This window comes from Lissotriton vulgaris, chromosome 1_1 (assembly GCF_964263255.1).
Source record: "Lissotriton vulgaris chromosome 1_1, aLisVul1.2, whole genome shotgun sequence".
NCBI classification, from domain to species: Eukaryota; Metazoa; Chordata; class Amphibia; order Caudata; family Salamandridae; genus Lissotriton; species Lissotriton vulgaris.
The window spans coordinates 809604543-809632452 of record NC_141685.1 but is presented as its reverse complement, the minus strand read 5'-3'; the positions used below and the strand labels follow the sequence as shown (position 1 = coordinate 809632452).

The 27910-nt window shown below is 48.2% G+C and overlaps 1 protein-coding gene across 2 annotated transcripts in view; it reads left to right on the top strand.

Annotated features, from left to right (window-relative positions):
- LOC147747926 (flavin-containing monooxygenase 5-like) overlaps positions 1–27910 on the top strand; it is a 418557-nt gene that overhangs the window by 277701 nt on the left and 112946 nt on the right. For both annotated transcript variants that reach the window (XM_086956872.1, XM_086956863.1), the window contains exons 4-5: positions 5490–5652; positions 19933–20075. In XM_086956872.1, the coding sequence (XP_086812998.1) occupies positions 5490–5652; positions 19933–20075 (306 nt within the window). The remainder of the gene's footprint in view (positions 1–5489; positions 5653–19932; positions 20076–27910) is intronic.

Genomic DNA, 27910 nt, shown 5'->3' with positions numbered 1-27910 from the left:
GGCAGTGGTTTAAGGCCTATGAAGTAGCAATGAAATCCCACTGGATCCCTGAGAGAGATTGGGGAGCGGGGCTGTGGGGTCGCTTTCTGGCTGAAGGAAGGGAAACCTTGCTAGCATTATCCACTGAGGATCAGATGTCCTATGCCCCCATGAAGGAAGCCTTAGTTGCCAGGTATGGGTTGACCTCAGAGCTTTACAGGCAGAAGTTTAGAAATTGCAAGAAGCTGGAGTCTAGCACCTGGGTGGAATATGTTTTTTTTTTTTGCAGAGCATTGGATGGTTTGGTGAAGGGTAGCAAGGCAAATTATTTTCAGGTGCTCTATGATTTGATTGCATGGAAACATTTGTCCAGTAGTTGCTTTCCAGAGCTATGCCAGCACCTGGTTGATAGTAAGCTGACTGATCCCACGAAGCTTGCTGTGGAGGTGGACCACTGGGTTAGTACAAGGGTCCACAAGGGTCTTGTGGGAGATTCCACCAAAGTTGGGCAGAATCCCCAGCAGAAGAGTGGGTGGGACAAGGGTAAACAAAAGGAGTTCCAAAATGAGCCCAAAGTATTCCCCAAGGGAACCAAGGCAAGGGTTCCCGCCTCCCGCTGGCAAAAGACCATGGGTCTAGCCAGGTATGCCTGTGTAGAATGGTCCCAAGACCTGTTTTAGCTGTGGCCAGGTGGGTAACTTTCGGGGAGATCCTAAGTGTCCCAAACCAGTTACCACTGCACCTACTGGTGCACGGCCCCGGAAATGGCTAGTGTAGCCTTAGGGGAGGAGATGGGTGCCCAAGGTGGGTGGGACCACACAGAGATGTCCCTGCTCTCTTTAGGAGACAATGAGATGGTCTCAAGAGCTCATCTTCCTGATAACACTAAGAAGTACAGGCAGTGGGTGACCATCCATGGCCATAGCGTGGAGGCTCTGAGAGACACAGGAGCAAGTGTGACAGCTGTCAGTTGTTGGCTGGTGTCTGAAGAGCAGGAGGTCCCCAACACATTCTACCCTGTAGTTGTCGCCGACAACTCAGAGTGCCTCTGCAAAGTGGCACAGGTTCCCTTTGAGTGGGGGGGTTCTCAGGTACCTTGAAAGTAGATGTGAGTCCAGCTTTGCCTGTTGACTGTCTGCTAGGCAATGATTTGGAGAGCTCCCCCTGGGTGAAGGTGGAGCGGAAGTCTCATTTGGAGATATTGGGTCTGCCTGAGTGGGCATGTTTGACCACTCGGTCAATGGCAGCCAGTAAGGGCATTCAAGAGGACCTGGAGCCTGAAAGAGTGGGCCAAATGCCTGCTCGGAAGAGAAAAGGCACGGGGCACAGGAAACCGGCCCCCAAAGTTCCCTTGGTTCAGCAGGAGGCAAACCCTGAGGGGGTGCCCAGGAGCCTACAGGGGTACAAGTAGCTAAACTGGGGGACCTGCCTGAGCTGACCTATTGGCAGCAGGAAGGAGGCCCCTCCAGGGAAGAGTTCTGCGAGGAGCAGAAGAAGTGCCCTTCTCTTGTGGGTTTGCGGCAACAGCCTGCAAACCAGGCAGCAGGTGATCAGTCTAGTTCACATTGGATTTACTGGGAGAATGGTGTCCTGTATAGTAAGCCTACGGTTGCTGAGCCTGGGTCAGCCCGTGTGCTGGTGGTACCCCAGCGCTTCAGAGCCTTCCTACTGGGTCTGGCTCATGATGTGCCTTTAGCAGGATATTTGGGGCAAGACAAGACCTTTGAAAGGTTTGTCACCCACTTTTACTGGCCCCAAATGCGCACGAGTTCAGATACTCATTTCAGGACTTGCCAGGCATGGTAAGAGTGGGAGGAAGCACAAGGCTCCTCTCCAACCTTTTCCTATGGTCAGCACCCCCTTTGAAAGGGTGGGCATTGTCATTGTGAGCCCACTGGCTCCCAAGACAGCTATGGGCAAAAGGGTTCATCCTTGTCTTGGTGGACCATGCCACCCGGTAACCGGAAGCCGTCCCTCTCCAGACTATGACGGCCCGTGGTGCGTCGTGCGTTGATGGGGATTTTCTCCCGTGTGGGGTTCCCCATAGAGGTGTGTCCGACCATGGTACCAACTTCATATCGAAGTATATGAAGTCCCTGTGGTAGGAGCATGGTGTAACCTATAAGTTCACCACTCCTTACCATCCCAGTGTAATGGGCTGGTTGAGAGATTCAACCGGACCCTGAAAGGCATAATTATGGGCCTTGGTAAACCCATGATGCATAAGTGGGAAGTCCTCTCGACATGCCTTCTGTTTGCTTACAGAGAGGTGCCCCAGACGTCCTTAGAGTTCACTCCCTTTGAACTACTGTATGATGATCCTGTAAGAGGACCTCTGAGTATGGTGAAAGAAGGCTGGGAGAAAGCTCCCAGTAAATCTCGCCTGGATGTATATAGCTACATGTTGGTCTTCAGAAACAAGACTAAGCTCTTCAGACAACTTGCTCAGTCAAATGTGGAAGCCAGTCAGGAGTAGATGAAACGTTGGTATGATCAGAATGCCACTCTGATCAAGTGTCAGCCAAGACAAAAATTTTGGGTCATGGCCCCGGTGGTGCCTTGTGCACTCCAGGATAAGTGGACTGGACCATTTGAGGTGGTGGAGCGCAAGAGCAACGTTACCTACTTGGTGGACTTGCAGTCTCCCAGGAACCCCTTGCGGGTCCTGCATGTGAACTGCCTGAAGCCCCACTTTGAGAAGTCCTAAGTGGGCATGCTCCTAGCAACAGATGCTGAGATGGAAGAGGAGACTGAGCCTCTTCCTGACCTCCTGTCTGCAAAGGAGCAAGATGGGCCAGTGGATGGTGTGAACCTCTCTAACTCCCTGACCCCCAAGCAGCAGAGTGACTGTCACCAACTGTTGGGACAGTTCCCTGACGCGTTCTACCTGACCCCCGGTGTCACTCAGCGGTGCGTCCATGATGTGGACATAGGAGACAGTATTCCAGTAAAACATAAAATGTACTGAGTGACTAATAGGGTAAGAGTTGCATCAGGAGGAAGGCTCCAAGATGTAAGGGCTAGAGGTGATTGAGCCCTCAGACAGCCCTTGGGCCAGTCCAGTAGTCTTGGTCCCGAAGGCTGCCGCACCCGCTGCCAAACCAGAACTCCGGTTCTGCGTGGACTACTGCGGGCTCAATTCAGTCACCAGGACTGACGCGCACCCCATCCCCAGAGCTGATGAGCTCATTAATAGGTTGGGGGCTGCCATGTACTTCAGTACGTTTGACTTAACATCTGGGTACTGGTAGATTGCCTTGAATGATGGGGCAAGAGAGAGGTCAGCATTCTCCACACCAGATGGGCACTACCAATTCCGGGTGTTATCCTTTGGGATGAAGAATACCCCTGCCACCTTTCAGAGGTTGGTCAACCAGGTGTTGGCTGGACTGCAAGATTTCGGTGCTGCCTACCTAGATGACATTGCAGTGCCACTTGGAAGGAACATTTGCACCACCTCTGGGAAGTGTTGAAGGCACTGTGGAGGAGGGTAGGCCTTATGATCAAGGCAAGTAAGTGCCAGATTGGGAAGGGATCTGTGGTGTACTTGGGACACCAGATTGGGAGTGGCCGGGTGGCGCCCCTACCGTCCAAGATTCATACCATTCTGGCTTGGGAACCTCCCAAGACCCAGACAGAGGTGAGAGCCTTTTTAGGACTCACAGGGTATTACAGGAGGTTTGTCAAGGGATATAGCAGCATTCTTGCACCCTTGACAGAGCTGACTTCCAGGAAGCAGCCCAAGAAAGTGAACTGGACTGTTTATTTGCGTGCGTGTGCTGTGTCTGTCACAAAGGGCAACTGCAATGCTACAGTCTTAAAACAATTTGTTGGAGTGAGGCTGATGGGCTATAAGAAAGGCATCCATCGTATGGATGCTGACGCTAAACCTGTATTTAGAACAGTAAACCCCACCGACAATGCCACAATCTTCTCTTCTTCTGTTTCATTATGTGAGCATACACTACTGCTTGTACCCTACAAAAGACGTGCCCCTGCACAGCTGTCCTTATTCTGTGTTGATTTATTGTGGCTTACATTAAGACCTTATTGCAACTACCTGACTACAGGTAAGCTCGGTGGAGTGGGGCGGGGTGGGGGGGACCGGTCGACAGAAAACGGAATAGGATTTATTTATTTATTTCATTTTCCCTATTCCGTCATCTTTCGACTTCCCCCTCACCGCCCTGCCCGCCTCCTCCCTGCCCCACGCAGTTACCTGCACGGACCGCAGCTGATTACTTTGCTGTATTAGATCTGATTGCATTAAACTACATTCATATTTCAGTGATAATGTCGGTAATCCTACTTTTTTGTAAGTTAGCATGTGTGCCGCCCCCTGGCAGTCCTCCTGCTGTCCCTGCTCTGCCAGCCTTTCTTAATGCATGCAGGACCGCTGGTCTATTCACACCTGTACAGCCAATCAAGTCACTCCTCTCATGCTGTTTATATTTATAAACCGCATAAAAGCAGCTCCAGGATGTGCAGGAGCAGATGAACACAGCGCTCCAGCGGAGACCTTTGGGATGCGTTTGTACTCCCAACGGCTCCCTGACACAGAGCAAATTGCTGAGACCTGAAGTGCGCATGTCAGCCTGGTCAAGGGCAACAGACTGCCCAGCCTGATATGCGCAGATCACCAAAGTTGCATAGCCACCTCACCCTGCTAATCAATATGATTGGCCACGCCCTGCGATAGTGTTACGACCCGGCAGGCTGTAATTTTACATAGTTTCATACGGGATAACTATTTTAATTTATTAAATGTGAGATAACGTACTTATTTTGTGGTAGCTTTTGCGGCCAGGGAGCAATTCTCCAGTGCTCCTATTGGTGAGCCGCCCCTGGCCACAAAGCCTGTGACTCAATAAATCAGTGTTTGCAACCGTAAAATGTATTTTTTATGTCCATTTTGTGATTTGGCCAATGGTTACTGAATCGTAAAATGGGTTTAGAAATGCATAACAAATTGCTATTTTTAAAGTGCATATTTAGGGCGTTCCTCCTGGAATGCAATGCATCAATGTTTGCTCGTTGGGTACTAGGCTATGGTCTATTACTCTCAAACTTTTTTTAAAAGAAACTTTTTTTAAATGTACCTCGTTTCATTTGAACACGCTGCATCATAACATTTATATACATAAAAAACTATCACAAACCACGGTGGTTTGATGACCCCAGCAGGCCACCATCCCTGTGATGTCCAACTATCGGAGTGAGTCTCAATTTGTGACCTACCTCATGAATAGTAATAAGGTATGTCGGTTGTGCATAGTACATAGGTAAGTTTGCAAATTTCTATTCTATGTGCAATTTGAGACTACTTTTTATACATGGAATTTTCATACACATGGCCCTCAATTTTTTCTTCTCTATAGTCTATAGCAAAAAGGGGAACTGTTCACTGTAAAAATTGTTAAACGTTTCTAAAGGCCATTTCATTTATCATGCTAACAACTGAGAATATCTGAAATGGATGCATTCAGTTTGTACTTTGAATTTTCCCCCAGACATCTGTGGTCAGCATTAAAAAACGCCCAGATTTTAACACCACTGGCCAATGGGACGTCATCACTGAGAAGGAGGGGAAACAAGAGTCAGCCATCTTTGATGCAATCCTGGTCTGCAGTGGACATCACACATTCCCTAATCTACCACTGGATACCTTTCCAGGTGAGTCAAGATGTTAGCACTTAGCACACCGGCCTCATATGCATTTTTCTCTGTAGAGTTCAAAGAGGTTTGGCTGCTGCAGTCTGTGGGAGGGAGAAATGACTCCACTGTGGCTTTTGTTTGTTTGCATTTCCACCAATCATTTTACATCATTATTGGTAAAGCTTTTGAAAATTGCCAGAGAGGGCAGTGACATGTAGATCTCAATGCAACAACATACTTGCATATATAGCTTTCTAAAGAGAATGTCACATTGAAGGATTATTACATTGTCGCCCAACCAATGGCCACAGTGTTTTAACTGCACATACATTTTTCTGTGTCACACCCTAAAGTTCATGACTTCCAAGTAGTCAATGAGATTCTGTATGGCTGGTTGTTTGCCTATCCTAAGATTCAGATAAGTAGAAAATGTAATCAAATTTTCTCAAGCAGCTGTTGTGACCAATCGCAGCAGGTCCTACTTGTGTTGTGTACCTGGCAAATGTAAACATGTGCAGCCTCTTTACGCAGGGGCAAGATACACAACACTCAACTGCTATGTTGCACCAAGCAAATAGTCCAATAAAAGTATTGTGTAGGTTTACTTCATGTATATGACAAGAGGAACACCCAACAACCAATCCCTTCCTTGCCAAAGGGATCAAGCTTCGGATCCTCAATGTTCAACTTCTTCACAAATGACATCCAATCCGGTGTTTGTAAGACAGATATGCCATTACATGCTCCTAGTCACAGAATTATCTCTCATTTAGCGAAACATGCAATATGGCAGAAACAAGAGCCTTAATCTTACTAACCTTCCAATAGAATAGGAATGTTTAGATAAGACTTTAACAGCATCAAAAGGAGGTATTCAAAGAGATCCCTCTTTTCTTTTTCTTTCTGCTTTCTATTACAGGTACTATCGACCTAATTTCCATAAGTGGACAAATAGTAAACCTCTTACTAGTGCCACACAAATTGTGTTTGCACACACGTGTTTTTTTCTGGTCCTGAAGAAAGCCCCTTAGACCTGGCTAGGCAAATGGGGCTGAAACATGTCGACGTCACGTATGGACTTTTTGTAGTGCGTAAGATCTAGTAATAGGGTCTAAAAACGCAGGCTCACTATTTTAATTTCTTTAAACTCCCATCCACGCACATGATATTGTAAAGCTATTAAAGTGACTTTGTTAATTAGATAATATAGGGTGTTTTTTGTTGCAGGCAGCACAGGTGGAAGAAGGGCAGACATTAACCTGCATGGACCTTTAGGTCTGGATTTACCTACACCAATATTATTCTATAGTTTTTTGCTTCCACCCAAATGCAAATGCATTCCCATGCTATCCACTTACCATACAGCATTCCCCTAAAGCCGGACCGAAGTACATTGCTATGGCTTGCTGCTTTATGTCCCTGGTCATTGCTGATATGTGCCTCCACGTATAAAGATTAGTATGACAACAAAGAATGTTTAATTCCCAAGAGCCACTGCGACATGTGCACAACACTGAAGGTCTTATTCACAGAGTTAAATTTACACATGTAGATTTACTCATTTGAATTTGCTCTTACATTTTGTACAAACTTCACTACTTTTAGCTATTCACCATTTCTTAATGCAAAGTTACTAAAGAGTAGACTTACATGTCTCCACCCCCTTAATTAAGGGCCTGGAGCCAAATTTGCAAAGGTAAAGTTGCTCCTAGTACTCTTTTACATATTTGCAAATAAAAAAGTTGATTATATATCTTGTGTTACATTAAATACAAATTAACAACGGAAGAGTGCAGCCAAAAGAAAAGAAGATCCGGCAAAAGAAGTCACTTCTTCTCTTTTGGCCGCACTCTTCTATTGTTTATTTGATATTACCATTAGGGGGATCAAGAGTGACTCCTTATACTTTTCCCGTCTCTCTGGTTGATTACCTATACTTAGGCAGCATACAGTTGCGAGAGTTTCCTCATCACTATTTTTGGACCTCTGACTTAACTTTGGCAGCCATATGGAGATCCCAGGGCTTTCATTTACTGATGCAGAGTTGGATGCTATTTTGGTTGGCCCCTCTATGTTTACAGGTCCTGCGATAGCACAGACCATCTCTTAATCCAGCGAATGGTGCAAAAACGTAACAAGATTCAAACCATTCTCCATGGTACGATTTTAACCGAGTACCTGCGGAACAACACTTCTCCCAAAGGCCTGCTGGTTACAAACTCTCTTCGCATCTTCTTGGCACATGGCACTGTACCCGCGACTGGCTGGTTCTTATTACAAAAACCGCACTGAGGCTATCTGAAGCAATGATGGTGGAAATACAACACACCGAAAATCATTTTTAAGACAACACCGACAGGGTATAAGAAGAAACTTGAGGAATTAAATAAAGAAATTAACGACTATAAAGACAACCTTATATAGTATAAGGCACAAAAATTTCAGAACAATCTGAAGAGATTTGCATTTAACAAAGTATACCCCTATGCTGACCCCGAGAACATACCTCTTTTAAGGGAGAAGTGTGGCTCACTGGTTAGAGCAGGCAGACCCTGAAGCAGAGGTCAGACCCGGGACCAGGGTTCGATTCCCGACGCGGCAGGGTCTTGAGCTCAAATGTCCATGGACTCAATAGTTCTCGCTTCGGTGCCTGACCTAATCATGGGTTCACACTCTGCAACTCTGGGCATTAAGCTTGCTTAATCTCCACAACGCCCCCCCCCCCGCGGCGGGATGCCTGGCTTTCACCTTGGGGATGCCCTGTAGGGGCTATCTCACAGGGAAAAGCCAGGACGGGTTTCCAAGGCAAGCGCGGAGATACCCCTTCGGGGGTCGATTCTGGTGCTATATAAGAAACATAATAATAATAATAAAAGGAATACAAATAGCTCAGACATATCTGAAGATGATGCATCCACAACAAGTGGTTCCAGTAGGTTTAGTTACAGACCCAGACAGATGGGCAGGAGAAGAATCAGACAACACTACCCACAACAGACATGGCGAGACATACAAGCACCAGGGGCCGTAGGCTTCCATAGCCAATTCCAGCATCCCCAACTCCCAAAGATGGGCTGGAACCCAGCATTTATGCCAATTTCCCCATACCCACAAAACACATATCAACCGCCTTTTTTAGAGAGGAGAGGGGCCGGAGGGGAAGAGGGAAAATAAGAGGGACAAGTCAAGTCCATTGGGAACAGGAAGATGCAGTGGGGAACTATACATGTAGCAAATCACAAGATCAGCAGGCGGGAACAAGCAGCCAGAGAGCCTAATTACCAACCTTTCTCATGTAAGCCTAACTCCAACCGAGACTACAGTTCTTGAGAGAGGTCTCGGTGTTGTCCCAACAGCACGCCTAGACAAATTCCAGTTGCACTATGAGTTATCAGAGTTCTTTAAGAAACTCAAACTCAAAGCCTACTTTGAAAAACTGGGACCTCCTGAGGCATCTAACTCATCAGGTAATACAGGACTCAGACTCAAGTCCACATTCCACCCACCTCCACATACTTTCCCTGCTGAAATACTTGCATTTGAACAGGCGGTATTCAATGATGTTGAGGCATTTGAGGAAACTACAGTTTTTAAGAATCTTAGTGCGGCAGAGTTTCAAACAATTCAGTCCCTACAGTCCAACAACTGAATTGTCATAAAGCCGGTGGACAAGGGTGGGGCCCTGGTCATCCCGGACACAATGGACTATGACAAGGAGTGCAGGCGCCACCTTAGTGACCTCAAAAACTACACCCCATTGTCCTCTGACCCATCTCCACAACTCAAAGCACAGATTACCAACTTGGTTAACTGTGCTGAGGCTAATGGGCATATTACTAAGCATGAAGCCGACTTCCTGACGACAGGTCAAGGAGTTATTCCAAACTTCTATGCCCTACCTAAGACACACAAAAATAGAACGCCTCCTCCTGGACGTCCTATTGTTTCAGGGATAGGATCGCTCACTGTTGAGCCCCTGTCGCGTTTTTGTGATTTCTTCTTGAAGCCCCTCATTCAGCAGACCACCACCTATCTCAAGAATACCAAGAGCCTCTTAGCCCTCCTGCAAGATCTTACAGTGGATGAAGACTCTACCATTCTGGTCTCACTAGACATTGAGAGTCTTTATACCAGCATCCCCCAGAATGATACCATCAGGGTACTGAATGAGGCTCTTAATGAAGCTACCTGGGTACACCGGACCCCCAAACAATTTATCATTGAATGTGCCACTTTGGCCCACAAACAGAATTTTTTTGACTATAAGGGGGACCTATTCCTACAAACATGGGCTTCTATGGGCAGCACCTTTGCCCCGAGTGTAGTGGGACTTTATGTTCATGATTTTGAACATATCCTAACTACAGACAACCCCTACACGTTTGGTATATCTTGTTGGTGAAGATATATCAACAGCATTTTCGTTATCTGGCAAGGACCAGAACGTCCCTTGTTCAAATTCCTCAAATGGATTAATACCCGTTATGCCAACTGAAGGTTTACACATGTCCTACACAAAAAGGAAATGATCTTCCTGGATGTGGTTATCTCCAAGTCAGAAGGGAAATTGTCCACGAAAACCCACTATAAACCTACAGCTAAAAACAACTTACTTGAGTTCTCCAGCTTTCTTCCCAGACACCTGCGGGAGAATCTCCCCTATGGCCAATATCTGAGGATCAGGCGCAATTGCAGCAAGGTAGAGGATTACTGCTCTCACGCGGCAGACCTAAAGAATAAACTCCAAAGGCGGGGATACCCAGAGTGGATCCTGAAAAGGGGTTGCAAACGGGCAAGGAACCAACCGAGGGAGGCACTGCTTGAAGACAACCCTAAACACACTGCAGAAGTTCCACTGACCTGCGTTACCACGTATAATGTTGCCTCTAATGACATTGCCAAGTCAATAAACAAGCAATGCAGTATTTTGGAAAGTAACAAGAGAAAATGGACAAAACCGTTGTTTTCTTACCAAAAGGCCAGAAGCATTAGGGACGCCCTAGTACACACTCGCCCAAAAAAACTGGGAATGAGGAAACTCCAACTGTACTCAATGCTTGGGGTCTGCCTAGAGTCCTTGGACATTTCCCCTCTGGAAATTGTAGCGTCTGCCATTTATACGCACCCACTAAAACCCTTGTCCTGGAAAGTGGAGAACCTTGGACACAGTACTCTCATACTAATTGCAATTCAACCAACGTGGTCTACCTGATCACGTGCCCATGTGGACAGAGGTATGTGGGCATGGCCACACCAAAGTAAAAGAACGTGTGTGTAAACACCGAAGTAACATCCGGTGCAAAAAGAGCACAACCATGATGACTGAACATTTTCTACAGTCCAATCATACAACAAATGATTTACGTTGGACAGTAATGTAACAGATACAATCTGGGAACAACTCATCACAGATACTGTTCGAGAAGGAACAGCAGTGGGTTTACCACCTTGCAACACACACACAGGGACTTAACGATAACATCCTGTGAGGTTCCGTGTTATGCCGTTGAAACAGCTTAGTCCTCTTGTTCATGCCATACCATATATATGTCTTATATAGATCAGCACCTGGACACATATCTATTAGACACCCTGACAGAGTCCAAAACCATTATCTTGACACTATCTGGGTTCCAAGTAATTATCATTATGAGTAACATCCCTCAAGGTCACTGACGATTGACACATCCCCACGATACAAATTGCAGAGTCTCCATCTAACGAATTGAAACCCTAACAATTGGCAATACACCTGTAGGACTATACACTATGAGGTTTGTTACATATGTTAGATATGTTGATTCGTATCATACACTATAATTTAATGCTTCCATAGTTTGTCTGGAGCAGAACACCACCTTATGGGAGATTATATGGGTCTGACTATTTTATCCAATGGTGCTTATTGGTTCATCCTTTTAAACCATCACGCATACACAGAGAATTATATGTTATACTAAATGACACTCCTTTTAAATTCAGCCCGCACACCCGTAGGATACTCACACTAAGCAAACGCTTGTGATTTAACATTCTCTCGCAAGCGTTAACTTGCTAAAGCTTTTTAAATTCAATTCACTGCGTCTCCAACTAGAAGAAGCGTTCTGGTCTAGTCTTCGGAGGCGTACATCTGACGCATGCACACGCCGGGACTTCATTACGTCACCGTCTACGTGCCGCAAGTGCCCCCGATGTGGTCTAGGTCGTGCAGCTGCTTTAAAAACTCCTCGACCCAGCATGGTGACATCCATGGGATCCTCAGGAAGGGAGTATGCAGGTTCCATATGGGCGCTGGCTTTGGTGTAGTGAGTATTGAATCCCCACACTCTTCAGGCTTTCGAAGGTAAAATATAATGGCTGTGATTTGAGTAACATTCTTTTTCACTTGATTTTACCTCTACAGCGTGTGACTACAAGCCACCGCCCCCCAATAGGACCCATGGTGTAAGGTTACCTGATACCTTAAGTAAGCCCGACCCCCTCCGTATTTTCAGTCTGCCTATTTTATGGATAACACGAGCCCCACGTTCGCTCGTATCCTGTGATTCCAACAGTTCAGTCATGTCCTTTAGTTTTTGTTCTTAATACTTGATCAAATATCTGAATGACCGGCAACGCCCGCATCGGCGTGCAGGACTAAAGCACGCTTTTGATTACAAATATCACGCCGGAACTAGAGCTAGAATTAGAGCTTGGTACCTCAAAAAGGCACAGGAACAGCACAACGTGTTAGTGCTAACTAGGTACACATCACGAGCACAGATAGGTACTATCGCCTTCTAAATTTAAGCCTGTAGTGGCACTATGAAGAACCACATACAAACGGCATGAGCATGGTCACCTTCGGACTATTCGAGTACACAAACCACAATATATGTACTGTTATGTGACTGTGCTGTCTTTTTGTATGTTTTCTTTTCTTCACAGATTAATATGGCTTTCACTTATGCTGAAGGCTCTACTCAAATCGTAAGTCATATCGGTTTCTCAACACCATAGGTTAGGATGCGCCTTAGCGTGAGCATACCGCTGTGGTGTTTTGGTCCTTCGAAAACCTCGCAAAAGGCGAATGGAGGCAGAAACATGTTGACCACACCCCTTTTTTAACACCACGGATGTATCTGGTCAATCTAGCCAGTTTCTGATACATCCACTGCACTGTTTTTAAGTTGTGCCTAGTTCTCCACGAATAAAGTTTGTTTACGGACGAACTAAGCACTTTTTTAAATCACTTCCACTAATTTCTTCACACTTGCATTACCAAAAAAACCCGCTCTGCTGTAGTCAGGCGTCATAGCACAAAAAGGAGGCAATCAGCCTCTCTGGTGGAAACCCAATGATGAAGCATGTCACCAAGTAGGTTGGTGAGTGAGGGTTCTTTTTGCAAACAAGAGTGACTTCTTTTTCCGGCTCTTCTTTTCTTATGGCTGCACTCTTCTGTTGTTTATTTGATATTGCCATTAGAGGAATCAAGAGTGGCTCCTTATACTTTTCCCCCTCTCTCTGGTTGATTACCTACATTAAATACAACACACACACATATATATATATATATATATATATATATATATATATATATATATATATATATATATATATATATATATATATATATATATTTAGATGTATTTATTTATTTATTTTAAGAGACAAATTAAGTTAATATAATTTATCATCATTTCCTATTTGAATGTTTTTATGTCCCTGCCACCATAATTTTCAATGGAAGGGTATTGCATTTCCAGTGGTTAGCAACATGTGCTAATCTGTTATTTTCTAATAAAGGTTTGCTTGGCATGTGTGGTGCTATACTTACTCCAGGTCTAAGCTAGAGTACATTTAGCACTTTGTATTACATGAAAAGAACTAATGCAGTACAACTAAACGTACTACAAAGTGCAATTTGTTCCTAAGTTGCAATTCACAGTCCAGAGTCAGATGTCACTACTATCCCAAACAACACTGCTATTCTGAAGGTGGGTGCAAAAAAGAATAAAGTATGGCAAGGATGGGCCTAAAGTAGTAAAGGAAGCTAAGCCCCAGGGATACTTACATAAACATGCCCATGTTTATGCTTCAACCTGAGATCTATCATCACTCTCCTCTAATATGATTCAACCAGACGATTTCCAGCCTCTAGAGCATGGAGTCTGGTTCTTGAGTGTACAGTGACCCAAACTATGAAACAAGTTGAATCCATTCCAAGGGCAGAAACTAACAGCCTACGTTTCTGAAAACCCCTAAAAGCAGAGCTGTTCAAACTAGCAACTAACAAGAACATTCACAGAGGGTAGTGTCAGATGAGTACTGTATCTCCTCACATCAGGTTAGACTCTTAAGTGGCCTGCACAGCATCAATTAGCTATTTTATGCAGATCAATAAATTATATTGTTCCAGCTGTCTGAAATAACCGGATGTAGGAAAGTTACTCCCTTTGACATGGTCACCTCCACTTTTTCCCTAGTACTGATGATTTTCGAATGAAAGTGCCTGGGGCCCTGCTAACCAGGCCCCAGTGCTAGAACTTCTTCCCTTAAAACAAGGTAAATGTCTAGTTGTAACCCAGTTGGCAAGGACTTTAGCACCCCTGCAAGTCCTTAGGAAAAGGTACCTCTGGTACCCAGGGCATGGGTACTAAAGAGGGTCATTAAGGGCTGCAGCATGTATTATGCCACCCTAAGGGACCCCCACACAAATTGCATGCAGACTGCCATTGCAGGCTGCATGAAAATGGTGAAAATAATTGTAATAAAATGACATGCTACATTGTGTGCCATACCTGTGCACACTGCATGCACTATATTTAAGTCACCCCTACAACAGGCATTGTAGCCCTAAGGCAGGGTGCAGTATATTATATGTAATGACTTATCTGAATGAGCAAATATTCCCCTGTGATGTCTGCTTCCATTGCCACGACATTGCAGGTGTTCAGGAAGCCATCTCAAACATATGTACTGGGCACTGGTCAATACAAGTTACCCAGCTACATAATGGCTTCACTGAAAATAATGGTCTTTGGTATCAAACGCCTTGTCTTAATAAATCTGGACTAGATTGATTGTGACATGCACCCAGAGGGCATCTTGTAGGGGTAAACATCCGGAACAACGACTCCACAACAACGAGTTCCGGAGTCACGCAAGCCAAACAACGACTTGCCCGAACGACGACGCATGGCTAAGGCTAACGTGCGTGGTTAAGGCTAAGTCGGTCTAGTGTTCTGGATGGGCGGCTAGAGAGGAGCGAAGGGCAGGAACAGGACAGGTAAGAGCGGTTTAGGTTAGTTTTTAAGGGGTGGGAGGGGTTCAGGGTAGTTTTTAGGGGGTGGGGGGATCAGGGTCGTTTTTCGGGGGGATTGACGGGTATGGGATAGATTTAAGGGGTGGTGGGGTTTGGGGTAGTTTTAGGGGTTTGGGTTCGTTTTTAGGGGGTGGTGAGTACAGGGTAGTTTTTAGGGTGTGGGAGAGGTTTGGTTAGCTTTTAGGGGGTGAGAGGGATTTGGATTAGGTTTTAGGTGGTGTGAGGGGTATGGGATAGTTTTTAAGGGGTGGTGGGGTTTGTGTTTTTTTTAAGGGGTTCGGGTTAATTTTTAGGTGGGGTGGGGTACAGGGTAGTTTTTAGGAGGTGGACGGAGTTTGGGATAGTTATTAGGGGGTGGAAGGAGTTTGGGATAGTTTTCAGGGGATGAGAGGGATTAGGGGTAGTTTTAAGGGGTTCTGATTAGTTTTTATGGGGTGGGGGTTCGGGTAGTTTTTAGGAGGTTGGAGGAGTTCAAGTTAGTTTTTAAGGGGTGGGGGGATTCAGTTTACCATGCATTCCTTTAACACAAAAATTAGTGGTAATGGAATGCGTGCTAAAAAAAATTGTGGTTAAGATGTGGTCATTGTAGTGATCGCGTTGTTGAGGTAGTCCTTCTTGAGGAACTCGTTGTTCCAATTTACAACCTCTTGGAGGTGTCAACTGTAAACCAAATAGTCCGCTAGTGTGCTGGTTGACTGGTGTCAATCAGCTTGCTACCACAGATGAGTTTCTGACCCCCTGTAGGTGACAGCCCGTGCTCTCAGAGGACAGGAACAATGTGCTCCAGCGGAAGGTGATCACACCTCCTCCAGCAGGATGGCTAGTGATTTAGGATATCAAGGCCAGAGGCTTCAAAGCCTCTATCACCTTGGATATTTGACCCCAGCTTCCCCCTGACCTGGGAGATGCCACCCCCTGCCCTGAGGCCCATTTGGCACCAGGACAGGTGGGAAAAGTAGCTGGTCAGTAGGGGTTTTTACTCTCAGGCTAGTCACACCCCTAAGGTAGGCTACCTGAAGTGAACCACAAAAGAAGGGTTCCACCATCATGTTTTTAGTTGAACTAGGAAATCTGGTTCAGGTTTATGCCCACTCTCCACAGGAAGTGGCCAAATAGGAGGTGCAGGCATTCCCAGGGGTAGGTAGCCCTTTGGCTACTACCTTACAGTCCCCTTAACACCCTTAAATTCAGTATTTAGGTGGCCTCCTGACATCAGGAACTCAGATTCTACTACTGGGAACTGAGGTAGGACCAAGAAGGACCAACAAAGGGAGGACAGAGGATGTACCAAAGATTGGTGCCAAACCCTGCCAGGCTGCTTGCCCTTTAACAATCACAGAGACTGACAAGTCCAAAACCTGTACATCCTCCACAAACCCTTGGAGACTGTCCAGCAGCTCAGCAACCAGCAAATATTTGGGGTGGAGGAGCCACTCCCCAGCACCTGCAGGCACTGACCGCATCTGCGAGGTTCACCGTTTTGCTTCCCTCCAGGTCCCCAGAGAGAGGGCCTCACCAGGAGGAGGTCGCACAGAGTCCAGAAGGTCAGCCCCATTGCTTCCCCAAGTGTCGAGACGCTGAGCCTTCAGTGAGCCTCCCTGCAGCAATACTGGACCCGTTGCAATGACCAAGGCTTGTTGCGTGCCAAGAGAGGGCGTCAACGACTCCAAGACCGACCTGCCGACAAGGGATGTCAAGATCTCCATGGCCCTGCAGTCTTGTTTTCTTCCCCTCTCAAGGTCTCCAACATCACGTAAGAGCCTCTGATAGCAGCGGCCCCCTGGACAAAACACCTCTGCACCGAGCCCCCCAGCCCTGGTCCAAGTAAACCCACAGTGTCCCTGTTCTCCAGAGACCCTCAAGAGCAGAACACCCCATTGGGTTCTGCTGGGCTTGTCCCTAAGTCCCCGCTTGTAGCCTTTCTTTCCACAGGTACTCCTCCATAGGCCTTAAATGGGTAGCATTCGAGGTTACCATCGCGACCAGCACCTCTGCATCCGGGCACACCAGGTAAGGTAAATCCAAACTGCTGATGGTTCTTTGTACCTTGGCCCCTATGCACCTTAAGTCCAGGAGAGCAACCTTGAGATGAGAATCGTCTGTAAATGCACCTATGCAGTGACTGTTTCTCCCATAGGATAACATTACCGCACTCTATGCTCATGCCTCAAATCTAACAGCTGTGATTTTCTACTGTTTTACCTGTAAAAATCTGTAATGTCCAAAGTACTTACCTCATTCTGAGGATCTTGGTGTCCAAAATTATATACAAATCTGTGTTATTTTTTTTAATTAGTCCTGAGTTTCTTCTTGAGTGTGTATCTTATTTATTGACTCTATGTACAACAAATGCTTAACACCACCCTCTGATAACTCTAAGCTGCTCATCCACAAACCACCACAAATAGTGCACCTGGGAATATTAATTTAAGCAAACACAAGGAGATGATGGACGGAGCGCAGACACTTTTCAGACACTCACCCCCAGGCACATATTTGGGTTGAATCCATCATCGTTCTTTAGCTCAATTCGCCACCCCAGTTCAGACACAACTATATGCAAATCAGTCTTTGACCCTGTGACTCATGGGAAAAGTCCAGCCCGAACTGCCAAGCCATGTCTTCCCTGGACCGGAAACAAGCATCCTGGGACTCGTTTTGGGCTAACACCACTCATCAGCCAGGCTAGCTTGAATCCAGTGGCATAGGGCCCGATTCACAGAACTAACTTAGGACAAAATCCTAAACTTACTACTTTTGGTATTCACAGGTTAGGATTTTGTCTTAAGTTTGTCTTAAAACAGACTTAAGACAGACTTAAGTTAGGATTTTGTCTTAAGTCTGTCTTAAGACAAACTTAAGACAAAATCCTAACTTCTGTGAATACCAAAAGTAGTAAGTTTAGGATTTTGTCTTAAGTTAGTTCTGTGAATTGGGCCCAAAGTGAGCAAGGGACCCACGTCTGGGCACACCCTGTCAAGTTAGTGTAGTTGTTGGTCCCAAGTGGGCCTGTACCCAGTACCACCCCTACCCTGCCCAACCCACAGATGATATCCCTCTGTGCATTTTCTTTGAAAAATCATAAACGACAACAAGAATGACCTGTGAGAGTCCGGTCCGGATTAACTGGTTTCATTGTTAATTATAGCCAGTTTTTCATGATGTATAATAATTGCAATTAACTTTCCTTTGGATGTACCCTGACTTTGATTCCCTTCCTTTTCATCTTATCTGTCTTACACATGAGCACGCTTCTTTTTCACTCCCCCTTGGAGCAACCTTTCATCCTGTTATTGAATATGGTGATTTGTTTACTGTAAAATGTCTGTGAAATAGAAATAAAACTGTCACATTTGCATAAATGGGTGCCATCGTTATTTGAGGGTGCGCATATTTGAGAATTTTGTATGGACTTTATGCCAATCATATGCATATCTAATGTGTTTTTAGGACTATAAACGCCACAACTTGACTGTACGATAAATAAGTCTAGGACCGACTGTTTTCTATATCAATTGATACCCAGGTCCGCGGACATTTTCTTGGGTTACCCCATTATGTTATAATGGTCATGGAAACAGTCCAGCCCGAACTGCCAATCCATGTCTTCCTTGGACCAGATATAAGCATCTTGGGACCGGTTTCGGGCTGACAGCCCTCATCAGCCAGGCTAGTGTGAATCCAGTGGCAAAGTGAGCTAAGGACCCACGTCTGGGCATAACCTGCCAACTTAGGGCGAACAAAGCAAACACAAGGAGATGATGGACAGAACGCTGAAACTTTCCAGACACTCACAGATCTGGGTTAAATTCATCATCATTCTTTAGCTCACTTTGCCACCCCAGTTCAGACACAGCTATATGCAAATTAGTCTTGACCCTGTGCCTAATGGGAACAGTCAAGCCCGAACTGCCTAGTCAAGTCTTCCCTGGACCGGAAACAAGCATCCTTGCCACTGGAATCAAGCTAGCCTGGCTGCTCAGGGGTGTTACACCGAAAACGGTCCCAGGAAGCTTGTTTCTGGTTCAGGGAAGACCTGGCTTTGGCAGTTTGGGCTGGACTGTTCCCATGAGGCACAGGGTCAAGACTGATTTGCATATAGCTGGGTCTGAAATCAGGTGGCGAAGTTTGCTTTGTTCACCCTAAGTTGGCATGGTATGCCCAGATGTGGGTCCCTTGCTCACTTTGCCACTGGAATGAAGCTAGCCTAGCTGAAGAGGGGTATTACCCTGAAACCGGTCCCAGGATGCTTGTTTCCGGTTCAGGGAAAACCTGGCTTGGCAGTTTCGGCTGAACTGTTCCCATTAAGCACAGGGTCAAGACTGATTTGCATATAGCTGGGTCTGCACTGAGGTGGCGAAGTGAGCTAAAGAACGATGATTGATTCAACCCAGATTTGTGACTAGCGGTGAGTGTCTGAAAGGTTTCAGCGCTCCGTCCATCATCTCCTTGTGTTTGCAATATTAATTTAAGCCCTGTAACCCAATACAGTTTGTCATCACTTTCTGCATAGTGTACCTCATTTTGGTACATTATATAGAGAGCCATCTTCCTACACCACATAGTAAGATTGTGGCACTTTACAAACATCTGTATATAAATAAATATGTAATTACATCAAATATGATCCCTCAAAGTCTGATCCATTACAGCCAGCCATCGTCCCCTCCACTAGTTCATTCTTTGGACTTGATTCCCCTGTCCTTTGTAGTGGTGAATTCTCCTCACAAGTCAGCAATGCAATACTAATAGCCTATGTTCAATGATTGTTACAGGCATGTACTGACTCAACATTGCATGGGCTAATGGGTAGATTGGGGCAAGTGAGAAGGAGGAATTTGGGGAGGAAGGTGAGAAGTAGGAACCCATAAAAGGGAATTTCCAATGTAATTTAGTAGACATCCGTGTAAACATGTATGAGTTTTGTTTGTAATCACGAACGCTTGGGGTATTTTTGCCTTCCCTATTATAGCAGGACTTTTTTCCCTGTGCAGGTATTGAGAAGTTCAAGGGGCAGTACTTCCATAGCCGGCAATACAAATTCCCAGACCCGTTTAAAGGGAAAAGAATCATCGTGGTTGGTATCGGGAATTCAGGAGTCGATCTTGCTGTGGAGCTCAGCAGCGTCGCCAAACAGGTTTGATTCCAATCGTGGTCTATGTGTTTGTCTCTAAAGATATGCATTTTTTTTGTTTTTTTAATCATAATGCAACAACATATAGGGATGTCATTTTAAGTTGTGCAGACTTACTGGCTTTGTCAAAGGGTCAGACACCAAAATATAAAAGGCAGGCCTATTGGCTTTATCTAGGGTCAACACATTACCATATATAAAGCAGACAATTATGTAAAGCAGACCTATTGGCTTTGTCAAAAAGTCACCACCAAAAAATCCAATATATTTCACAATATTATACACATCTGAATGCTTAAGAATAATAATTGCCACAAAACTATTTAAAATAAAGCATTTTTATTTAAAATAGCCATAGTAAATGCGTTTGAGATTTCCTTTAACACTCTTCAGGCCGCAAGGTCCAGCCAGGAGACCGCACAAAAGGGGTTTGCCACTCCAACTGAAAAACATAGAGCTCCAGCTTGTAGTGCTTGAAGAATGGTGGCAAGCTGTTCTTTGGGCATGCATTCAATGACCCAGGAGATTTACAGTGTTTTTAAAAAAGCATTCCTGGGGGGTTACTGTGCTCCCTGCAGCCACCAACAACACTTTTGTTGGTGGTGCCCCGGCCCTCCTTGGGAACCATGACAACTATAAGCCCATGCAGGGGATTATGAAGTACTCAAGGCAGGGAACAAGTAATATTTCATGAATGACCTCACCACTTCAATACTGAAGTGACAAGGCTGCAGCTTATTTTCTTTATTTCACTCTAGGTGCTATGGTCCCACCAGGGGCACACACTGCTTAGTTTTCTTTGTTCCTGGCAGCATGGGAAACCCACTCTCACTCTGCTGAACCTTTGTTTTTGCACTGGTCCATAGATAGATAGATAGATAGATAGATAGATAGATAGATAGATAGATAGATAGATAGATAGATAGATAGATAGATAGATAGATAGATAGATGTTGTAAGAATAAGAAGCTAAATACTGTCAATCTTAGAACAATCTTCAAGAATGATGTCATTCTTTGAGTGAAGGGTTTGGGCTGTATTAGCTGAGTGTACAGTCCCGCAATGTCCTTCAAGGGAAATTACAAACAAGCATTTACAATGCAATGGTTTTGCCTTTGTTAAAGTTAGAGCAATTAGCATTGCTCTTGACATTATTTTTATTTATGTTTTTTTAACATAAATAAATGGCATTGTCATTTACAATGCCACTAGCTTTATCTCTCGCAAATGACACACACAAACACACACAGAGCCACCCCACACACACCCCCACACAGAGCCCCCCACACACAGCCACACAGAGCCCCCCACACACACAGCCACACAGAGCCCCCCACACACACAGCCACACAGAGCCCCCCACACACACAGCCACACAGAGCCGCCCACACACACAGCCACACAAAGCTTCCTACACACACAGCCACACAGAGCCCTCCACACACACCCACACAGCACAAGCAGGCAACAGGGGCACACGGAGGCACAAGCAGGCAACAGGGGCACACAGAGGCACAAGCAGACAACAGGGGCACACAGAGGCACAAGCAGGCAACAGGGGCACACGGAGGCACAAGCAGGCAACAGGGGCACACGCAACAGGGGCACGAAAACGGAGGCACAAGCAGGCAACAGGGGCACACGGAGGCACAAGCAGGCAACAGGGGCACACGGAAGCACAAGCAGGCAACAGGGGCACGAAAACAGGCACAAGCAGGCAACAGGGGCACGAAAACAGGCACAAGCAGGCAACAGGGGCACACGGAGGCACAAGCAGGCAACAGGGGCACACGGAGGCACAAGCAGGCAACAGGGGCACACGGAGGCACAAGCAGGCAACAGGGGCACACGGAGGCACAAGCAGGCAACAGGGGCACACAGAGGCACAAGCAGGCAACAGGGGCACACAGAGGCACAAGCAGACAACAGGGGCACACAGAGGCACAAGCAGGCAACAGGGGCACACGGAGGCACAAGCAGGCAACAGGGGCACACGCAACAGGGGCACGAAAACGGAGGCACAAGCAGGCAACAGGGGCACACGGAGGCACAAGCAGGCAACAGGGGCACACGGAAGCACAAGCAGGCAACAGGGGCACGAAAACAGGCACAAGCAGGCAACAGGGGCACGAAAACAGGCACAAGCAGGCAACAGGGGCACACGGAGGCACAAGCAGGCAACAGGGGCACACGGAGGCACAAGCAGGCAACAGGGGCACACGGAGGCACAAGCAGGCAACAGGGGCACACGGAGGCACAAGCAGGCAACAGGGGCACACGGAAGCACAAGCAGGCAACAGGGGCACGAAAACAGGCACAAGCAGGCAACAGGGGCACGAAAACAGGCACAAGCAGGCAACAGGGGCACGAAAACTGAGGCACAAGCAGGCAACAGGGGCACAAGGAGGCACCAGCAGGCAACAGGGGCACACGGAGGCACAAGCAGGCAACAGGGGCACACGGAGGCACAAGCAGGCAACAGGGGCACACAGAGGCACAAGCAGGCAACATGGGCACACGGAGGCACAAGCAGGCAACAGGGTCATGAAAACAAGCACAAGCAGGCAAAAGGGTCACAAGCATGAATTGTAATTTAGACAGGGCTGAAGTGGAGAACGGTCAGTAGGGAAGTAGTGCGGTTGGTGCAGTGGTACCAGGCCGAAAGGTGAGAGGGGCTGTCTGCACCCCAGTTTGGACAGTTTCCACTACCTAACAGGGATTGGTGGGAGGGGGGGCGTACATCTTGCTTGGTTTAGGGCTGTTACTTCGGGGACGCAGTGCACGCTCCTGCCTGCTGCCGCCGGGACACGACAACAGGCAGGGAGAGGACAGGCTGGGAGAGGGCAGGGAGGAGACAGGCTGGGAGAGGGCAGGCTGGGAGAGGGAGGGGACAAGCTGGGAGAGGGCAGGCTGGGAGAGGGCAGGGAGGGGACAGGCTGGGAGAGGGCAGGTTGGGAGAGGGCAGGCTGGAAGTGGACAGGCTGGGAGAGGACAGGCTGGGAAAGGGCAGGCTGGGAGTGGGCAGGCCGGGAGAGGACAGGCTGCGAGAGGATAGGCTGCGAGAGGACAGACTGCGAGAGGACAGGCTGCGAGAGGACAGGCTGTGAGAGGACAGGCTGTGAGAGGACAGGCTGGGAGAGGGCAGGTTGGGAGAGGGCAGGCTGGAAGTGGACAGGCTGGGAAAGGGCAGGCTGGAAGTGGACAGGCTGGGAAAGGACAGGCTGGGAAAGGGCAGGGAGGGGACAGGCTAGGAGAGAACGGGCTGGGAGTGGGCAGGCCAGGAGAGGACAGGCTGCGAGAGGACAGGCTGCGAGAGGGCAGGCTGCGAGAGGGCAGGCTGCGAGAGGGCAGGCTGCGAGAGGGCAGGCTGCGAGAGGGCAGGCTGCGAGAGGGCAGGCTGCGAGAGGGCAGGCTGCGAGAGGGCAGGCTGCGAGAGGGCAGGCTGGGAGAGGGCAGGCTGGGAGAGGGCAGGCTGGGAGAGGGCAGCAAACAGCTGGCCTGGGAAAACAGCACAGGGATCCTTGAAACCAACGCCAGTACTTCATAACTGTAACCAGTCCCTATAAGACCAGGGAAGCAGTGCTTGGATCCCTGAAACCAGAGGCAATTCTCTGTGTCTGAAGCCTGTCCGGTAGCTCTAAAAAATATATCCTTCCATTTTTTCCATTATTGGATCCCACATTTACTCCTGTATGGATTGTTTGGAACTGTAGTCGCATACCGCCTATAACCCACGTACTGTAGATCACCTGCTTGTAATCCTTCCTAGGTTGTATCTGTAATGTGCTCATACAACTGTTTGGGGACTGTTTTCTTGTAAAGTGCTCTGATACCTCCAGGCCATGTCCACACTATATAAAATCAATGCCAACATTCGCAATGGCCGTAGGAAAGTTCTCAATCTACTGTGGTTGTTGCCTGCCTCAAAAAGTAACTTATAAAAAGGTAAGTTACATCTTTTGGCCGACGAGGAGGCTAAGAGATAGAAGGGTAGGTGGATAGAGGGAAGCATGAACGGGGAGGAGGATGAGATGTAGAGAGGTACGTGGATAGAGGGAAGCATGGGCGGAGAGAATGATGAGAGGTAGAGGGGTAGGTGGAGGAGGGAAGCATGGACGAAGAGGAGGATGAGAAGCAGAGGGGTAGGTGGATGAAGGGAAGCATGGATGGAGAGGATGATAAGAGGTAGAGGGGTAGGTAGGTGGATGGAGGGAAGCATGGACGGAGAGGAGGATGAGAGGTAGAGGGGTAGGTGGCTGCAGGGAAGCATGGATAGAGAGGAGAGGTAGGTAGGTGGATGGAGGGAAGCATGGACGGAGAGGGTGATAAGAGGTGAGGGGGGGTAGGTGGATGGAGAGAAGGATGGATCGACGGACAGGGGACAAATGGAAAGAGTTTAGATTGAAGGGGTGGATGAGAGAAGGGTGGACAGAGGGACAGACACAGATGAGTGGGTGGATGAAGCTAGGGATGGCTGGGTGGGAGGAGAGAGGGACAGATGTATCAATGGAGAAGTGAGGGATGCCTGAGAGAAGGGTGGATATGGAGAAGGAAGGGGAGCAGGTCAGATGATGGAGGGAAGGAAAGAAGGGTGGAGAGACGGGCGGATGGAGAAAAGAAGGATGGATGAATTATGGATGGAAGGAAGGAGGGGAAAAGACAGGCACAAAATAATAGAAGGAAAGAAGGATGAATTGGTGGAAGAGGACTGAGAAAAAGATGAGAGAAAGAAAAATGGAAGGATGGATGGAAAAAGACAATAATCGAGAACTGGAAGGACTAAAGAAAGACGGTCCCACACCCTGCTCCCCGGGCTAGTGTCGACCCCACCCGCTGGTTCAGTGTTTCTTCGGATCCGTTCCAAGTGGGGAGCATCCATTTTTCTTGTGACACCCCTCAAGAAAACTAAACCCACAAGCACCAGAATGCAAAGGTGGTTCCATTGCTTGGAGAACTCCCCAGGCCCGGGTGGGGGCTTCAGTGTGAGTGCAGGGGGCATGGTACCTCCCTCCTTCCCGCCCTGCTTACCCGGTGGCAGTCTCTGCGCTGCGCCCTCCTACTCCGAGTACCACCTGAGCTGAGCTGCCCGGCTGGACAGACTGCCCACCGCCAGCAGGTCGTCGGTCAGCGCGCGCGCGTCCATCCCGGGTCCTGGCACCGTCCCCGCGCCCGGGGATCCGACTCCTCTTCCCACGGCCTCAGACGGGAAATGCCGCCCCCTCGGAGGCGCCGCAGCTAGCACCGGCGAAAGTGAAAGCACCCGAAGCCGAGTGGGCTGAGTATCGGTGGCCCACACGCACATACCAACCCCGAAAAGCCCAGCCTAATTTTAGAAGTGGGCTTGCGGTTAATTATCCCGGCTTCCCCAGAAGGCAAAGAGAAAGCGTGTGATCTTGTGCACACCGATTTATATAAGGCGAGGCGCCTCAGATAAATCGGCGAGCAGCGCTGCACGAAATTTACGTGCAAAGCAGTGCACAGCACGAGTTTTTCAGTGAGAGCTGAGAAACAGCAGGATGTAGCAGGAGGGGCGATTCTCACCGAAACACAGTTCATTTATCTGTAATGTCAAAAACATGAGTATGACTCAGCTGACTCGACCCGCCGCCGCAGTCGACTACAGGACCGGGCATTTATTTTCAGGGCACTCCTCAGGAGACTGAGGCACACATTAATTCACAGCCAGGCCTACCTGTATATTTTCAAAACCACTAGCCTAGTGTAAGTTTTCGTTTCAACTTTTTAACTAACCTGAATTGATTTCAATGTTAATGAGCTGAGCCCTTACCTGCGATCACACCAGGCCAGCATCATGTTGCCTCGTGTTGGCTGGCCCGAGCTGCCGGCGGTCTGAGTGATCATTTAGCTCCTGAGCCTGCCTCCCCTACATCGCGGGCGGCCCAGCAGGGCAGGTCAGTCTGGTGCGAACAGCAGGGTGCAGTGGGGCCGAGCAACACCATGATTCCCCCCGTCGCCCACAAACAAGTGAGTAACACTCTAGAGATGGGCCAGTCCGCAACAGAGGGAGTTCTCACAACATGAAATACCTCCCTTCTGCACTTTTTGGAACGGAAATCCAATGCATATTCTGCTGACTGGGCCCGACTTCTCCATTTGCATCGGCGAGCCCAGAGAAATGAGGTAATTAGCGCTATTACTTAAGCCGCCATTAATCTTCGGTATGTGACCAGCGAGCGCCGGTTCCCAGCTGTAAAACACATCAGCAGAAAGCTGCAGGGGCAATGCGGGCAGCAATAAAAACATTCGAGCAGACTGCAGCCAGCGGTGGGACACAAAGCGGACCCCCTGTATCCCCCCGCAGGGACTCAAGAGCCTCCGTGGATCTCCCAGGCATCCCGTAACCGGCACACAAAGCCAACACATCAGCAGAAAGCTGCAGGGGCAATGCGGGCAGCAATAAAAACATTCGAGCAGACTGCAGCCAGCGGTGGGACACAAAGCGGACCCCCTGTATCCCCCCGCAGGGGCTCAAGAGCCTCCGTGGATCTCCCAGGCATCCCGTAACCGGCACACAAAGCCCGGCCATGCGGTGAGGAAGAAACACATCCAAAACACTACACATGGAGTAAACAACCTCCCTCTGTCCGGGATGATACCCCATTCACAAAGCTCATTGGGCATGGAACACAAGTTGCGCCCCCGCGGCCGTCGCCATTTTAACGGAGGGGGGCGCCTCGCACACTTCCAAGCAGTAAGATGGCGGCGGCCGCTTGTGGCGTCGTTTGTTTTTCCGGCGGCTGGTGCGCGGTGCTCCTGCCGCTCGTTACCTGTATGCGTTCCGCGATGCCCTGTTCTGTACTCGGCGGGAATGGCCGGGGTACATTCCACGCTGTGGCATCAAAAGGCTGGATGCCAGCCTCCTGCCTGGCACACGAGATGTCCGATGTTGCTTCCTTAAATAGCACTCTGTGAGAGTCGGTGGGAGGGGGCGCGGGGCTCCCCTCACTCCTGCGCCCTGCTTTGGCGCAGGCAGTCCGTGCTCGGAATCATTCCAATTACCTGCCGCTCCCGCTGACAGCCTCCGCCCGGAGCCGGCCGGCTCTCGGGCGCTGCTACTTTTAACACCGCCGCCCGCCGGAGCCGCTAATTGCCGCCTTCCCGTTCGAGTGCCGGCAATGCCGGACCAGACACAGGGGCGTTCCCGGCGTCCCGTGACGTCGGCAAAAGCCAAAGAATGTCGGGAACGCCCCCGTGTCTGGTCCGGCATTGACGGACAGGCCCCTCGTCCAATGGCAAGGCTCCGTTTACGGAGCCAGCCAATCAACGACGAGGGCCGAACCAAAGCACCCTACAGTTCTCAACAGGATTTCGCCTGCGCGAAAAGCTGCGCAGAAGCGCAGCTTTCGCTAGGCAAAACCTAAAAATGGGGCGATCAAAAGTAACAACTCCTATGCATGCTACAATTGTGTTTCTTACAATCATCTACGAGGTATATAATGTGCATAACTATCTTATGCTGACTTAATTTCGGCCCGGGCCCCATCCCCCGGGGCATGCCGCGAGTTAAGACCCACCCAGCTGTGCACACACCAAACTGTCTTAAGGGACTGTTGGGGGAGTCCCAAGGCCTGTGACCCCAGCCGGCTCCCCACATTCAGCGGGAGCCGCCATTGCTCCCACCCACAGGGAGCGGATAATATTGCTGCACCCCGTGGGCAGGAGCAATAGTTAGATCTGTTTCCCTGCCCTCAACACTGCGAGCAGGGAAACAGATCGAAAGTCTGCTACGAGAAGGCAGGAGCATTTTTGAAGATTCCGGCTGAGAGCGGACTTGGTGTGTGCTACCCCGTGGTGGGAAATTTAAAAATGCTCCCTCC